The following is an 18,060-nucleotide window of genomic DNA, read 5'->3' as shown; positions in this document are numbered from 1 at the left end:
CCTGCGAATGCGACGAAGCCACCGGCCACCTTGCCAAGAGCAGACAACCCTCGGTGGTGAGTTTCACCGGCGGCGGACCGCACCACACCCTCTCTCACACAGACGGCGGCTGGCTGGAGGAACAATGGCAACGCGCACGAGGGCAGGAGGAGGGGAAGTCGTGGGTGCGCTCGGCTTTTATCCACCGAGCCCTCGAAGTCGGGAACGTGGCCTAACTCGCGCGAAGAAAGGAAGGGATCCGCGCATGGCACTCAGGTTGTTGACACGAGCAGCGAGATGACAAGTGAGCCCCGCATGGAAGTGGTGCAGTGCAAAAGAGTCAGTCCCGCGCGCGTGTGAGGATCTGGCCAGACAGGCCCGTTTGCCAGAGACGCAACATCCATAGGACAGGTGCGCGAGCCAGACCAGCTAACCTACGGGCCCGCAGTGTCGGCGCCGATGTCTCGAGGTGGGCCGTCCGGATGGTATTACCTGGTGGGCCAAAAGAGGAATCCGAGGCCCAGGTGAGTTTTTCTTTTTCTTTTGTTTTTATTTTCTATTTTCCCATTTTATTCTTAATTCATTTGAATTCAAATTTTGAAATTAATTCAGGTGCTAATTCAAATTCGTGTTAGCCATGCAATTTGGTCATACCCACAGATGGTGAAGTTATTTAATTATAATATTATTTTATATTAAATAATATTCATTTCTCTCCTCTATTTTCATGGTTTTATTTTCAAGTTAGAGTTCAAATTCTAGGGATCCATTGATATGCTATTAATGACACATTTATTTTATTAAACACAAATGCACAATCAAGTAAAAACTCACCATGATGCAAGTTTTATTTTGGTATCTTTTGTCATTTATTTATTTGTTTAATTGTGTTCACCTGAAATGAGAAACATAGATAACATATATAGATATAAAGTAATATAATTTCTCTTTTTAGACTTTTCTTACAAAGTGGGTATTGCATACTGCTACAACTTAACTTTATGCAGTCACTCTGGTTTGTGATATTAATGTTCCAAATGGTAAGTTTACATTATTGTTGCTAATCCGACGATTAAGCAAGATCATATGATTTAATTGGAACATGGAGTGACCATCCAAGAAAACAGTGCTACCATGAGGGTGGTATGGGACGCCCTTGGCTAAATAACTAGGGAAGTCTTATGTTGGGTGCTGGTCGTGGTCGACCGGAACGGGGGCATCTGGCAAGCGCTTATAGTTCCAGCTCAAGCAGATTGGATACGGGCATAGTTCCCAAAGCTTTACCCTGCAGACTGGTCTATAAGTTGGTTACGTTAGATGTGCTCTATGCAGTTTGACCATTTCCATCATTTGCATAATGAGGACTCTAGGGAAAAGCCTTGTAGTGAGACCCTAGACATTCACCTCGGAAGTGAATACGGGTCTAGCTAACCCAGGCTAGAAGGGAATCGTGACTCATGGGTAAAGATGTGCCACCTCTGCAGAGTGTAAAACTGATATATCAGTCGTGCTCACGGTTATGAGCAGCCTGGACTCCTCACATGATAATTGAACTTGAAGATGGAAATAAATCAAGATCCGATGATCTACCAATGGTATGCTTAAGTGGTTTCACTTAAGTGTTTTTGATATACTCTTATACCTTTGTTTAATGGGAATACTTGGGATTCACACTTATTAGTAAGATGGGTGTTGTTAATAAAATGTTGACCAACTAAAATGCTTACTGCTCAACCTTAGTAGCCTCACCTTATTAAACTTGCATTAGTTTTTCCCCCACTTACTGAGCCTCGACCATAAGTGAGATCACCCTTGCTTAAATTTTGATCAGAAGTTTGCAGATGAAGTTATGATGCTGAGCTCCATGGATGCTAGTCTAGTGATACCTCGGTCATCTTCCTGTGGAATGATGTCCATGTTTCGCTGTACTTTGATGAATAAAGGATAAGACATTATGTCTGTTCAAAGTGTAATATGTTAATATAATCTTTATTTACGCTTTATGCATTGTTCTTTTGATATATTACACTTGTGACCTCAACATATGTGTGGAAATAGATCCGGGCACACATATGTGATGCACTCGGCTCTGCCACCAGAAACGGGTGTGACAAAGATTCTTGAACTCAGATCCATTATCACTCCTTATTTTCTTCACCTTGAGCTCAAACTCATTTTGAGCTCTCCTTAGGAAACGCTTTAAAGTTCCTTGGTTTTCAGATTTATCCTGCAAAAAGAACACCCAAGTGAAGCAGGAAAAATAATCAACAATAACAAGACCATACTTACTTCCCCTGATGCTAAGATAAGCAACGAGCCTGAATAGATCCATATGTAGGAGTTCCAGTGGTCTTGATGTCGTCATCACATTCTTGCTTTGATGAGTAGTTCCCACCTGTTTTCCTACCTAGCACGCTGCAGAAGGTCTGCCTTTCTCAAAACAGACATCGGTTAGTCCTAACACATGTTCTTCCTTTAGAAGCTTATGAAGATTCTTCATTCCAACATGTGCTAGATGGCGGTGCCAGAGCCAACCCATAATAGTCTTAGCGATTAAACATGCATCTAGAACGGTATTCTCTTTTGAGAAATCAACTAAATAGAGCTCACCTTTAAAAGCTAATGAGCCATCAATTCTTCTAAAGATAGATACATCAATATTTGTAAATAAACAATTATAGCCCATATGACATAATTGACTTACAAACAATAAATTGTAACCGAGCGATTCTACTAAAAACACATTAGAAATTGAATGCTCGGTAGTGATGGCTATTTTACCCAGACCTTTAAATTTGCCATGATTCCCATCTCCAAAGAAGATAGTGACTTGGGAATCCTTGTTCTTGATGTAGGACGTGAACATTTTCTTCTCCCCCGTCATGTGGTTTGTGCATCCGCTATCAATGATACAGCTTGTGCCCCTGGATGCATAAACCTACAAGGTAATTTAAGCTTGGGTTTTAGGTCCTACAAGGTTAGTCACAAAATACTTTAGAACCCAATGCAAGTTTTGTCTCTCTTGCACTTAGGTCCCAAACTTCTAGCAACTACTTTATCATTTTTGCATAAAAGAACAAATGAAGCATCATATGTTTGATAAAGCATTGTTGGTCCATTTGATGCCTTCCTAGGTGCATGAGAAGCAACATGATGGCGCCTAGGTCTATTCCTACCATGAGCATATGAAGAACTAGATGCAAACATGGCATGAGAATTAAATGCAGCATCATGACGTACAGGTAAAACATCATGATTATAGCACCTATCATGATGAGCAACAACAGAAACATTCTTAACATGAGCATAAAGATAGGCATGGTTCTTTTGGTCATGTGAAGAATAAGAGCTACTAGCCGTAGGAGCCTTCCCTTTCTCCTTGTTGAGATTGGAGGTCCTTTTGCTTGTTAAGTTCTTGGTTCCCTTTTGGAAACCAAGTCCATCCTTAATAGAGGAGTGTCTACCAATGGTGTAGGCATCCCTAGCAAACTTTAATTTCTCATAATCATTCTTGCAAGTTTTAAGTTGAGTACTAAGATTATCAACATCATTATTCAACTTAAGAATGGTAGCAGCATGTTCATTGCAAGCATCAATATCAAAATTCTTACACCTATTACAAATAACAATATGCTCTACAGATGAACTAGCCACATTTACTTTTTCTAACTTAGCATTTAAATTCTTAAGACTAGAAATAGAATCATTGCAAGTAGATAGCTCAAAAGATAATAGTTCATTTTTCTTAGTTTCTAGAGCAACAGATTTTTGAACATTAAAAACTTATCATGTTCCTCATAAAGAATATCTTCTTGCTTTTCTAACAATCTATCTTTCTCATTAAGGCCTTGTTCGTTTGTGTCGGATTGCACCCGGAATTGTTCCAGCTAATTAAATTTTATATAAATTAGAGAAGCAATCCGGTTAGGAATCATTCCGACCCATCAATCCGACACAAACGAACAAGGCCTAAGGGAATCAATTAATTCATTGATTTTTATCTACCTTAGATCTATCTAAATCCTTAAAGAGATTGCTATAATCTACATCATCATCATCAGATTCCTCATCACTAGAAGAAGTGTACTTGGGGGTATCTCGTGTACATACCTTCTTCTCCTTAGCCATGAGGCACGTGTGATGTTCGTTTGGGAAGAGGCAGGACTTGTCGAAGGTGAAGGGCAGCTAGTCCTTCATCATCGGAGTTAAATGAAGAGCAGTCTGAGTCCCATTCCTTACCAATGTGTGCCTCGCCCTTCGCCTACCTATAGTTTTTCTTCTTCTCCTTCTTCCATTTCTTTTCTTATGCCTGCTCATTGTCATTATCGGGACATTGAGCTATAAAATGACCAGACTTACCACATTTGAAGCAGGAGCGCTTTTCCTTTGATTTATTTTTGTTGGGATATTCCTTGCGTCCCTTCAAAGCGGTCTTGAAGCGCTTGATTATAAGCGCCATTTCATCTTCGTTGATCCCGATAGCCTCCACTTGTGCCACCTTGTTAGGTAGCGCCTCCTTGCTACTTGTTGCCTTGAGGGCAACGGGCTGCGGCTCGTAGAGAGGAAGCAGACCATTTGCAATATCGTCCACATACCTTGCTTACTTTACCATCATGCGCCCGCTCACAAATTTTCCAAGAATTTCCTCAGGCGTCATCTTGGTGTAGCTGGGGTTTTCACAGATAAGGTTTACAAGATGGGGATCAATAACAGTAAATGACCTTAGCATGAGTCGAACGACGTCATGATCCGTCCATCTCGTGCTCCTGTAATTCCGGATCTTGTTCACCAGGGTCTTGAGCCTCTTGTATGTTTCGGTTGGCTCCTCTCTCCTTTTCATGGCGAATCTCCCAAGCTCACCTTCCACCAATTCCATTTTAGTAATCATAGTGACATCATTTCCCTCATGGGAGATCTTGAGGGTGTCCCAAATTTGTTTGGCGTTGTCCAAGTCGCTGACTTTGTTATACTCATCCCTGCATAGAGATGCTAGCAAAACAGTAGTAGCTTGGGCATTTTTATGAATTTGGTCATTAACTAATACTGGATTGTCACTACTGTCAAATTGCATTCCATTTTCCACAATTTCCAAAATACTAGAATGGAGAGAAAATAAATGACTACACATTTTATGACTCCAAAAAGAATAGTCTTCTCCATCAAAGTGAGGGGGTTTACAAGTGGAATAGATAATAAATGAGCATTCAAATTATAAGGGATGCGAGAATAATCAAAAGAGTAGTTCTGATTAACTGTTTTCTTTTTCGACAAAGAGTCTTCGTCGTCATCATCCCTTGGTGAAGAGAATGAGGCGTCGGTGTCGTTGTAGATGATCTTCTTAATACGCCTCTTCTTCTTCCCATCCTTTTTCTTGTGACTTGAGCCTGTGTCAGTGGACTTGTCACCTTTTGGCTCGTCAACGTAGAGGGTCTCTTTCTCCTTGTCGTTGATCACCATCCCCTTGCCTTTAGAATCCATCTCTTCGGGCGGTTAGTCCCTGAATGAAGAGTATGGCTCTGATACTAATTGAGAGCACCTAGAGGGGGGTGAATAGGTCATCCTATAAAAATCAAGACTAAACAACACAAACTTGGTTTATAAAATGTTAGTGAAGTCAAAACCAAGGTGCTATGAATAGAGAGGGAGCGAACTCTTCAATTGATTGTTCCTTTAGAATGTGTATTGAACTTAGGAACAATAGCGCAAGTGATTAAGGAGAACTCTAACAGAGAAAACAATCACAAAGGAAAGTAGCACAAGTGACACGGTGATTTTATCCCGTGGTTCAGCCAATGCCTACTCCACGTTGTGGTGACTTCCTTCGGTCAAGGATTGTACTCAATCCCTCTCAAGTGATCCAAAGATCAAACTTGAGTACCACGGTTCTCTTCCTTTTCTCAAGTATTCCCTTTGTGAGGAATCTCCACAAGTTGGAGCCTCTCACCCTTACAAGATTGATCACAATTAAACCACAAGAGTAAGGGAGAGAATAGAAGCACACGCAAGAGGTAGAGTCGCAGCAATGACACACATAAGTCAAGAAACGAGCACAAAACACAGCACATCAAGTTCATAGCTCAACCAAGTGCTCAAATCTCAAACACAATGAATCAATGCGTGCTTGCGGAGTCTAGGCGTCTTAGGATGTTCAATGGAGGCTTAGTGTACTGTTCCATGCGCCTAGGGGTCCCTTTTATAGCCCCAAGGCAGCTAGAAACCATTGGAGCTCCATTTGGAAGGCCATAGTTTTCTTCTGTCCGTGGGCGCATCGGATAGTCCGGTGCACCACCGGACAGTGAACAGTGCGCGATTTCCTTCCTTTTCTGGCAAAGCCGACCGTTGCAACCTCGGCCCCTTAGCACACTGGACAGTCCGGTGTGGCCTGGTGACCGTTGGCAAAGTCCACGTGTTGCCCGCTGATTGCGCTGCCGACCGTTGGCGCAGGCGCGGCTGCCACACCAGACAGTCCGGTGAATTATAGCCGCGACTCCCCCAACTTTTCTCGAGAGCGGCGAGTTTGTCGAGCACGCCAGCATGGGCACTGGACCTAGTCCGGTGCAACCACAGGCTGGTTGAAGCCAAACTTCTCCAATCCAATTTCATTTGATTTGAGAAGGTTCCTAGCACTTAGAGGAATATGTTAGTATCAAAAACAATTCACTAAGGCTAGAGTCATACCTTGATTCTTAATTTGCCTCTCTTTGACACTTAGCGCATATCAACCAAAACAATATGTGTTGGGCATCTAATCACCAAAACATTTATAGAAATGGCCCAAGGGCACATTTCTCTTTCAGGTACTAGGCTTACCGATTAACCATATTTATCGGCATGTGTTTAGTACTTTCAAATGCTTAACACAAGTATCCACATGTTAATCCTTATTACAATTTTGTCCCATGGATAGGGCATCCCCGAGGGATCCGTGCCCATAGACAATCATAATCCCATTATCAAAAGGAGTACATTCAATTCTTGACCTCGCGCGAGTGCTAGAAAAATCACTTGACTTATACTGAGATCCCTAATTAGCATAGCAGCTACTTGACCTAGCATACTAGTATCCATTTCTTAAAAGGAACCTAAGTTTATGCATCAAGGGTTTGAAACAACTCCTATACGTAAGTGCACAACACAAGCCTACAAACAGAATTGCAGTCGACGAGGTTGCTCCAGAATCAGCACGTACTCTCTGTCGACGAGGTTGCAATCTAACGAATGCAATGCATGAGAGATATGAAAGTGCTTATTGGGGAAGCATGGTGTAGTAGTACTAGGTTACTTAGCAGAATGCACGGGTTTATACTTATTAAAATAAGTCCTTATAGGAGTGGGCATCTAGGGGTATAGTCTTAAAGTTTGACCATTGGGGGTTTAATTTAGACCAAAATCATTTACTTGAGAGTTTAATTAAGGTTCAGACACGTTGTATTTAAGTTACTTAGTTAAACATTAGTTACCGTTAATCCCCTTTTTCTTTTTTCTATTAATATTTAAAGGGTAATTTGAACTACAACTATAGTTTGGAAAATTCCAAAAAACAATTGCAAAACATATAGTGCTTTCTACTAATTACTAGAGGTTATCCTAGTAATTTGGGATCAATGGTAATTAAGGTCTGTCCTAAACAAAAATAACAAATTCTAGGGCAAAGGGGGGCACATTTCACTACATCATCTATAAGACAATGGCTACTGATCTAATGGGTATTTTTCCTATTATCTAGGTGAAGCATAAGAGACTTACACAAATTTTCATTGGGGAACACTTAATGGTATTTCTTCTAGGATTTTTCAAATTTTAAGACTAGAAAGTCACTTATAACTAACTTGCACTCTAAAAGGTGCCAAACAATAGATTTAGAAATTTCGTAGATTTCTTTTAGTACAAGAGCAGTTATTCTCAAAGTTGGGATTGGTCCTTCTCTGGATTATTTTTCTATGATTTTCTAAAGTTTTCCTTGTTTTGCTTATTTAAATTGCCATTCTATATCTTTTTACTGGACCAAGGTCACATACATTTTTCCTGGGTTCTACATTCTCCATATAGCCTAGAAAAAATCATAGGCTCTCTGGTTTCACCTGTTTACTATTTTTCTTTCTTTTATTTGGATAAGGCTCTCAATGGTTTTTAGTGGATAACTTTCTCTTAATGACTTAGACTAGGGTGCTATATTTTTTCACCGGGTGACAAAACATATGTTACATCTACTCAAAAATTCCTAGGCCTAGCTAAATAGTTAACTATTTTTCCCTTTAATAACTGGAAATGAGCATATTACTTATTTAAATCAAAAGTCCTTGGAAAGTATAGATGTTACCTAGTTTTATATCTTTGGGATCCTGACTAGGAACTTCCAAAATGGACAGGCAACGGACCGGTTCAGATGGCCACCGGACCTCCACATGTCCACCTCCCGTTGAAGTAGCCATTGGGCGCGAAAGTAGATGTTACCATGTGGTCCGGTGCACCACCAGACCACTACTGAAGACGGTCCGGTGAATTTTATAAATAAAATTTTTGAGACTATAGAGTTTGTAAGGATGAGGTCCGGTGTACCTCCGGACCAGTACTGTAGATGATCTATAGCACCAGGCTTCCGAATCCTGCACTGGGACTTCACTATGAACCCGGCCCGGTGCACCAACGGACCGGTCTAGTGAGTCCCAATCTACACAGAAAAAGTGCATTTTGGCCAAGTCTTGCTCCATTTGACTTAGCTTTTCTTGGGGGCCTTCCTACAACTTAGACAAACATTATTATAGAGTAATCAATTGAACTAACTCAAGAAAACTCACCTATTTCTCATCCTTTCTCCAGATTTTCAGTTCTAGCTCAAACAAAGTCCTGAAACACACTTTTCTTCAGAAACTGAGTTAGCGACACAAAAGAAAGTGCTAGAAACATTGTAAAGGTCTATGCAACATATCTAAAGGTTCAAACCTCACAGTTTTACCCATTTACTCAAATTTGCACTTTCTGGCCTCTTTTGAGCTTGTTTGGGTTTAGAAACCTCCAAAGTACATCTGAGTGAACCTATACTCATACATTTAGCAAACAAGTTAGTCCACGATGTTGTGTTGGACATTCAATCATCAAAACAAGTAGATATGGCTATCTAGCCCATTTCCCTTTCAACATGACATATGTCATAAAGAGTTAAGCTCGAGGTTCATCATTTGGCCTCCACCGATCATAGTTGTATGGAGTTATATGTTGGTGAGGAAGTAAATGTGGCAAAGTGATCATCACAAGTAGAGAGCACATTATCATTGCATTTGAACTTGTTATTTTTTCTTGATCTTTGTTAAAAGTGAGATGAGCATCCTAAAGTGGTTGAGCACCCTAAATATGATGGAAACAACAACACCTTCGCTATGAGCAATGAATAAAACATTAGTAGCTTAAATGTTGAGACATAAGTATATTTTATAACGATGGTGATGGATAATTGTTTAGAAAAAAAGAATCGAATGATTATTGCTAGCCATGGCGACGATACACTAAGGGGTGTTGGTATGAGGAATCATTCCATCCAAGATGAGGTGGTGCATAATAAGTTTATTCCTCAAATTTGGTAGGATAACCTCATTCATCGTGTTAATACTAGCTAACTAACTATGAGGAATAAGGTGGTGATAGATCAACTTATTCCATTCCATAAACCAAACAAAAGAGTGATGAGTAAGAATGATGTACTAGCTTATTTTTCAAACCAAACACCTTATAAAAGATTAGAGGAAGAGGGCAGTCTTTTTTTCTACGATTTTTCTTGGTGGAGCCTCGCTTAGTGATATTGGTAAATTCTATGACTTGTCTTTTTTATTATTTTTTGGTGAGAATTAATGTGATAATTTTGTAATTGTCTCCTATTACTAGTGATATAAGATAAAAAATATAACAACATCTACCATATGTATATTTAAACTTATAGGTATTAGTATATTTTTTGAAAAGGAAAGTAAACCGTTTGGGAGATTTGGCCATATGGGCCGAAACATTTTCTTATGACTGCGATGAAGAGGTGAGCTATCCCCTAGAACCTCGCCTCGGAGGCCAAGACAGTGCATGAGCTGCTTTTTTTTCGAAAACGCAGGAGAGCTGCGTATCATTATATTAAGAGGAAAAAAGGTGAGGATAAGAAACCTCATACAAGCCAAACTAACCCACACACCCACACACACACAGGGATAGCTAGAAGTACAATGAAAATATGACCAACTGCCCTCATGACCAAGAAAGAAGGACGCCGATTAGTGCGTTGGAGCGGAAAGGATGCTATCTAATCCACTGGCTCCAGCCCTACACCAATTGTGAGACTCCTCCTTGACCCACTTGATGACCATGGTAGAACAAGGCTGCTCCCCATTGAAGACACAACGGTTGCGGTGATTCCAAATGGCCCAAGCCCCAAGAATGATCAAAGAATTGAGGCCCTTTAACAGCCCCTTATATGTTGGATCACCCGGGACCGTGGCAATTCCTTCCCACCAATCCTCAAAGGAAGAGGTCGCAAGGTTAGGAGCAAGATGCTGCAACCGGACAATCTTCAAAATCTGAAACCAAACATCTCGAGAGAAGACGCAGGAAACTAGTAGATGATTTAGGGTCTCCTCCTCCTGATCACACAACGGGCAGAGTTGAGGGTGAGGCAGCCCCTTTTTTGCCAGACGGTCAGCAGTCCAGCAGCGACCATGAGCCACAAGCCACATGAAGAACTTGCATTTACCAGGCGCCCAAGCCTTCCAAATCCTCTCCCAGGGTTTAAAGGTTGTTGATCCAAAAAAGAAACCAGTGTATGCCGAATTGGTGGAATAAAGACCTGAGCTAGAGAGAAGCCAAATGTGCTTATCATCATGATCCTGATGTAACTCCCAGTGAGCGGTGAGATCCCACACTTTGAAGAAATCAGCTAGAACATTAAGGGTGATAGCACCTCGAATGTCCTGCACCCATCCCCTTGTTGTGAGAGCATTGTGCACACTCCTCTTTTTAGCCCTAGAAGAGACCGTCTTGACCAGGTGGGGGGCCAACTGACAAAGACTCTGCCCATCAATCCATTTATCAGTCCAAAACAAAGTGTTTTTACCGTTGCCCACCACCGAGGAAACCGCTGCCGAGAAAGAGGCCTTCACTGAAGGGTGAGCTTTTATATCAAAGGAAGCCCAAGGCCGGTCAGGATCAGTTTTTTGCAGCCAGAGCCAGCGCAGCCTAAGAGCCCAATTCATTTTTTTCAGGTCCGATATGCCCAACCCCCCAAGTTTTTTTGGTCTAGTAACCTTGCTCCAGGCTATGCTTCAATTATGGTGTGTTTAGTTGAAGGGTCAATTAGAACAGATCAGTTGTATTTCAGTTTTTTAAATTAAGCCGTTCTATTCTTCGTTTGGCAAATAGAATAAAGTCACTCTATTTTTTGTTTGGTAAAAGGTTAGAGAGCCATATATGAGTGTAGAACGGAGAAGATAGAGGAGAGCGATCACGTACTAGAAAGCGCTCACGTGTCCAACTACTTTGGTGGAGCGAAAGCACTATAACTATTTATAATAAATTTTCAAATAGAGACCACAGGAGTCATTCCGTTTCTCTTTTGTTGGATACCAAATATCCAAAAAAATTAGAATAAAGATGTTTCATTTTTCTCCGCTCCTCAATTAAACACTGATACGAGTATCTACTCCAACGCTTCATGCACGAAGGAAGAGCAGACAGAAAAGAAGAGAGAAAATTAAATGAATACTCCATAGGAGAAAAGAGAAGAAAAAAATAGACAACTAGTCGGTCGATATCGATAACAAGCATGCAAGCGCAGGGAGAAAGAAGGGGCAGTATACCTACCGCAAAGAGCGCAAGGTGTCGCTGTCACCCACAGACGCAGCTCCACGCCATGGCTGAGTCACTCCCGTGTCCTAGCAAATCCGGATCCCCCGGCTAGCTCCGGCTTTTCTTCTCCGTGCCGCGTCACCCACAGCTGTTGCAAGCTACCTTGCCGGCTGACAGCCGGGGCCAGCGCCACCCCGGACCTCCAGCTATAAATGCCGTGCGAATTTTGCCTCCAGAGGAACCAAAGCCGCCACCGTTGCCGTAGCCGTGTTCTTGGACTCTGTTACGTGCTGCCATTTTGCCAAGGCTAGCCCCCTCCTCCTCTTCTTCCTCTTCTTCTTTTCGCGACGATCAGAGAAGAAGATGACGATCACCATTGAACAGCCCCAGCTCGGTGAGCTTTTTTGTGTTTTCTTTCTTCGCTCGTGTTCTTCTCCCTCCCCTGTTTGCCTATTGGGAAGTTTCGTTTCATGGCGATGAATGGTCGTCATGGCGCAGATGCGGTGGCGGAGAGGAAAGTCCCCGGCGGAGGTGACCCCGCGGAGCTGGTGCTCGACGCCGGCTTCGTCGTGCCGGACGCCAACGCCTTCGGCAATACCTTCAGGTGAAACAGCCTACTGATTTGCTACGGTGGGTTCTTGGGGATCCGTACGTCGACGCCAAAACTCAAAGGCCAGGCGCAAGCAGAGAAGATTGGGGCTTATCTAGATATGCACATATTTATATAATGGAATTAACCAATACGTGTTGAGGTGGATTTTAAGATGAAAACTAAAGTAATTTTTACTTTAATCTACGTCAACGTGGATTGATAATAAATAGTACCTCAGATCAGTTCACTTGTGTGCTTCTCGTTCCGAGTCAAAGACGGAAACAGACGCGTGACGTGACGCATTTTTCCACTCTTGTGTTTAATGATAAAGTAACCATAAAAAGACACTCGGGCAAATCCACATTTTTACTTGGCAGGATAAAAATTATTTGTCTGCCAACAAGCTTGTCATCACAAAACACACACGAAGTCGGCGGACGAGAAAGGCCTTTGCTGCCCGCTTCCACTCTGCTGGACCGCTGCATTGCCGTACAGGCTCCAGCAAAATTACTGAGGAATTTGCCACCGAAATTACTGAGGAATTTGCCATCCCACCGAAATTATTGTTAAGTTTTACGTTCCGAGTGATACAGTTTTGTTTCCAAAGGCATCTGAACAAGCAGGTTGCCAAATGAAGGAACAACTTGGCATGTGCGCCCCCAAAGATTTATGGGTGTCCACGACAGCGGCCCCACAAGCACCAACGATATTTTTGTGGCTACTGTGACTATGCTAACACGGTGGATTTATTTATATTATCTTTTTAAGTTATACATAGCGAACCCGGACTAATTTTTTCTTCCTTGCACTGAGCTGTGTGGCCTTAATGTCCTTGGGAAAAAATAAAAAATGAGAACGCAGGAGCTGATGAACGACCGGGAACTCCTGACCCTTGGTGCAGGGACTACGACGCGGAGTCGGAGCGGAAGCAGACGGTAGAGGAGTTCTACCGGGTGAACCACGTGAGGCAGACGCACGAGTTCGTGGCGCGGATGCGGGCGGAGTACGGGCGGCTGGACAAGACGGAGATGGGCATCTGGGAGTGCATCGAGCTGCTGAACGAGTTCATCGACGACAGCGACCCGGACCTGGACATGCCCCAGATCGAGCACCTGCTGCAGACCGCCGAGGCCATCCGCAAGGACTACCCCGACGAGGACTGGCTCCACCTCACCGGACTCATCCACGGTATGGCCTGCACTGCTTGCTTGCTTGCTTACTGCCGATGCAACTGTCGTCGCCACGCTTCTCTAATCTAACTCACTGTCATTTTCAGACCTGGGCAAGGTGCTGCTGCACCCAAGCTTCGGGGAGCTCCCTCAGTGGGCTGTCGTCGGTAAGCAAGGGGAAATCTTGGCGATGCAATATAATACTCAAAATTCCTCCTCTGAAACCTGTAGCTTTCAGGTGACACCTTCCCCGTCGGCTGCGCATACGACGAGTGCAACGTCCACTTCAAGGTAGTAAGCAATTGCAGTTGCAGGCTTCAGTAGTGTGCTCTCCTCTCTTCATCTTCACCGCCCTGCCCTGACTCTGTTGCGCAGTACTTCAAGGAGAACCCCGACTACCACAACCCGAAGCTCAACACCAAGTTGGGGGTCTACTCGGAGGGCTGCGGCCTCAACAAGGTGCTCATGTCATGGGGCCACGACGACTACATGTACCTGGTCAGTATCCACATTGCGTAGTGTGTGCCGCGTGAAGGGAGAAGAAAAGAAAAGAAAAGAAAAACGCTGCCTGGCATGGCATGCATGCATGTGCGTGTGCTCATCTCATCTCATCTCGTCAGGTGGCCAAGGAGAACAAGTGCACCCTTCCTTCCGCGGGGCTGTTCATCATCAGATACCACTCGTTCTACCGTAAGCGCCCTCCCCCCTGCCCCTCTCGCTCGCTGATCCCTCCCTTTTTGTAACTGTACGGAGCGAAAAAAAGAAGGTTAAATCAGGATGCATGCATTTATATATACATATATGCACGCAGCCCTGCACAAGCATGGAGCCTACACACACCTGATGGACGATGAGGACAAGGAGAACCTCAAGTGGCTGCATGTGTTCAAGTAAGACAAGACAGCACCAGATCAATTGGTTGCGCATACTTGATATATATGGACGAGACGTGGACACTTTATAGATGAGTATATATAATTAACAACTGGCGTTCGTTGGCTGTCTCTTTTCCCCTCTTGTTGCAGCAAGTATGACCTGTACAGCAAGAGCAACAGCAGGATCGACGTGGAGGAGGTGAAGCCCTACTACATGTCCCTAATCGACAAGGTATGCATCTGTAATGTATCCACGCATTTATTTGGCGTCGTCGGCTGAATCAGAACCAGAACCACGTTCTCATATAGTGATCTGAGCTTACTTGTCTGAATTCTTGTTTTTTTTTCCCTGCAGTACTTCCCGGCCAAGCTAAGATGGTGAGAAGGGGCGGCCTGGCCTGGACCTGGATGGATGGAACCCCAAGGCCCCACCAAGAGCTGTCGTTCCAAGTGTCCATGTACCATATACATATATATAGACTACGAATACAGTATGTGTGCCATGTACGGTCATTTTTTTTACAGAGTTGAGAGGAGTACCCATGCCGTTTCGAATAAAAGTTGCCTGCGTTTGTTCCTTCCAAGTGCGTGAATTGGTTCTTTCTTGTTTTTTCCAGTGCTACAATAAGCGAGCCTCTCCTTTTGTTCTACTTCCCAGATTTTGTGGTGTTGCGAAAGTTCCACCTGTCCGAACTGCTCTTCGACACTAGTAGTAAATATGGAAAATCTATTTTAGACTCGGTAAGCTTTTTTTAAAATTAAGGGGAACAACTCTCCTCAACCACTTTGTCATTGTCTTACCTATCGTCTTATCATTTTTCACCATTTTTAAATCAAATTTACATGTGAATGGTGAGATTTGAACTCGCAACCTCTCTCTAGAGTATAACCTTATTTACCACTACACTACTACATCAATTGTTAATTATTATGGACCTTCATCCTTCAAAGCATTATATCTATATGGGAATAATGCTCATCACACGAAGGTCAATAAGGACTTACCTTCATCATTTAATATACAAATGAGAATGTAAAAGGATGGAGGCAGTAACTACATTTCCTTAATTCATACATATTTACATTCTATAAAACATGTATGAATATCGACATTATTAATATTACATTGATACATTCGGCTTACTCGAAGGTGGAGATGCGAGAGTGATTACTGTCGGGTACAGTAATTAGGGGTACCCCCAACAGTCCTAAACGCGGCTGGTAACCACCATCAGCACAAGCTGCAGAGACTGATGGGCATGATTCAGATCAAGGCTTCGTCTACTCAAGGGACGCGATCTCGCCTCGCCCGAGCCCAGCCTCGGGCGGGAACTGTAGTCCCAGACGGATTCACGCCTCGCCCGAGGGCCTCCTTAAGCAACAAGCGCACCCTCGACTCGCCCGAAGCCCAGCTCGGATAGGCTTCGTAGTGAAGCAACCTTGGCCAAATCGCCTCACCAACCGACCGTATCGCAGGCGCATTCAATGCGAGGATCGCCTGACACCTTATCCTGACACACGTGCCTCAGTCGGCAAGGTCGAAGTGACCGCAGTCATTTCGCCCTTCCACTGACCGACCTGACAGGAAAATAGTGTCGCTCGCCCCCTCTCCGACTGTCGTGCCACCCGCCAGGGTAAGGCTGACAACGGCTACGTTCAGCCTCAGGCACAACAGGAAGCTCCGCCTCGCCCGACCTTGGGCCTCGACCTCAGGAGGAGGTCTCCGTCTCGCCCGACACCAGGGCTCGGCCTCAACCTCGGCCTCGGAAGGTGGTCTCCGCCTCGCCCGACCCCAGGGCTCGGACTCAACCTCAGCCTCGGAAGGAGGACTCCGCCTCGCCCGACCCCAGGGCTCGGCCTCAACCTCGGCCTCGGAAGGTGGTCTCCGCCTCGCCCGACCCGTGGGCTCGGCCTCAACCTCGACCTCGGGAGGAATCGCGTCCTCGCCCGACCCCGGCCTCGGCCTCAGGAGGAGTCTCCGCCTCGCCCAACCTTGGGCTCGGACCGACCGCGCCACAGGGGATACATCATTACCCTACCCCTAGCTAGCTCAAGCTATGGGGGAACAAAACTGACGTCCCATCCATGCTCGCCCTGGTAACAAGTAATGATGGCTCCCCGCGTGCGTCCATGACGACGGCGGTTCTCAGCCCCCTACGGAATCAAGGAGACGTCAGCAAGGTCCCAGCAGCCCCGACAGCTGTGCTTCTACAGGGCTCAAGCGCTCCTCCGACGGCCACGATACCGCGTGCACAGGGCTCTAGCACCTCTCCGACAGCCACGTTGGCATGTGCACATGGCGCTGGCACCTCTCTGCCGGACACGTTAGCGCATAGCTACACCCCCATTGTACACCTGGACCCTCTCCTTGCATCTATAAAAGGAAGGACCAGGGCCCTCATGCGAGAGGGTCGCGGGGGAGGACGGGCTGACGAACAGGCTCACTCTCTCTCTCCCTCGCGAATGCTTGTAACCCCTACTGCAAGCGCATCCCCCCTGGCGCAGGATAACACGAGCCGCGTTTTCCCCCTTGTGTTCCATCTCGCGCCAACCCATCTGGGCTGGGACACGCAGCGACAATTTTACTCGTCGGTCCAGGGACCCCCCGGGGTCGAAACGCCGACAGTTGGCGCGCCAGGTAGGGGCCTGTTGCGTGTTGACGAAGAACTTCCCGTTGAGTTCCAGATGGGTAGTCTCCAGCAACCTCTTCAGCCCAGGACGTTGCTCCATTTCGGGAGTCTCGAGTTCATGTCCCTCGACGGCAGCTACGACATGGTACTCCTTCCCCCGCAGCGCGACAGCGACAACGTCGGCCGTCAGCTCGCCCGGCAGCGGCGGACTCGACGACGTCTTCCCCCTGTGGCAGAAGAGCAGCATCTGGGTTTGTCCCGTCGCCTTCCTCGCCGCAGGAGGAGGAGGCGGGGCAACCGTGGCCAGGCAGGAGGCGGCACCTCGTCGGCTGTCGAGCGAGTCGGCGACGCTGGCACCCCAGCGAGGGACATGTCGGGCGTTGTCCTCACGCCTGAGACGATGATGAGTGTTGTTTCCCCGCAACATGCCAGCCCCAAGCTGACAGATGACGCCAGCACACTCGCGGAGGGCTTGCTGGGCGTTAGCCTCGTACCTGAGATAACGGCGCAGTCCGACCCCGACGCGACTTCGACACCGTCCATCGATCGAGAGGTACCGTCCGTTTTCCACCCTATGCCTTTTAGATTCAGCTTCGATCCACCAAGCGACCCCTCTTCGGTGAGCGCTTTCATAAAGGCATATCCTAACCTTTTGGGGTACCATATGTGGTCAACCTGGGACCGACTGACGGTCGTCTCGACCTACGGGCCCCCGGGTTCTGAGGAAGAAGACGAGCTCGACTCTGGTTGGGATTTCTCCGGGCTCGGTAATCCCAGTGCCATGCGAGACTTCATGACCGCATGTGACTACTGCCTCTCCGATTGCTCCGATGATGGCCACAGCCTTGACGGCGAGGGTTGTGGCCCAAGTCGCGAATGATTCCACGTCGATCTAGGGGGTCACGACGAAGGCAACCACCTTGGTATGCCGGAGGATGACGATCACCCTGGGTCTGCGCCTCGCGTTGACATCCTGCAGGAGCTAGGTGTGGTCC

The 18,060-nt window shown here is 45.5% G+C and overlaps 1 protein-coding gene across 1 annotated transcript; it reads left to right on the top strand.

The window, feature by feature from the left end:
* The first annotated feature begins 12,064 nt into the window (after positions 1-12,064).
* LOC100273421 (uncharacterized) lies at positions 12,065-15,013 on the top strand. Its single transcript, NM_001147858.1, has 10 exons — positions 12,065-12,193; positions 12,298-12,403; positions 13,293-13,579; positions 13,668-13,727; positions 13,799-13,851; positions 13,936-14,058; positions 14,181-14,250; positions 14,372-14,450; positions 14,586-14,667; positions 14,791-15,013. Exons 1-10 carry the CDS (start codon positions 12,163-12,165, stop codon positions 14,815-14,817), a joined length of 918 nt encoding a protein of 305 aa, NP_001141330.1. The 5' UTR covers positions 12,065-12,162; the 3' UTR covers positions 14,818-15,013.
* Positions 15,014-18,060: the final 3,047 nt, after the last annotated feature.

The sequence above is a fragment of the Zea mays genome, chromosome 9 (assembly GCF_902167145.1).
Source record: "Zea mays cultivar B73 chromosome 9, Zm-B73-REFERENCE-NAM-5.0, whole genome shotgun sequence".
Taxonomy (NCBI): Eukaryota; Viridiplantae; Streptophyta; class Magnoliopsida; order Poales; family Poaceae; genus Zea; species Zea mays.
The sequence above is the reverse complement of the archived record's forward strand: the minus strand, read 5'-3'. Positions and strand labels throughout refer to the sequence as shown.

Coding starts and splice junctions, on each gene's coding strand:
- LOC100273421 (NM_001147858.1), top strand. CDS start 12,163: ATGACGATCACCATTGAACAGCCCCAGCTCG. Junction 14,251..14,371: donor CAGATACCACTCGTTCTACC/GTAAGCGCCCTC, acceptor ATATGCACGCAG/CCCTGCACAAGCATGGAGCC. Junction 14,668..14,790: donor ACATGTCCCTAATCGACAAG/GTATGCATCTGT, acceptor TTTTCCCTGCAG/TACTTCCCGGCCAAGCTAAG.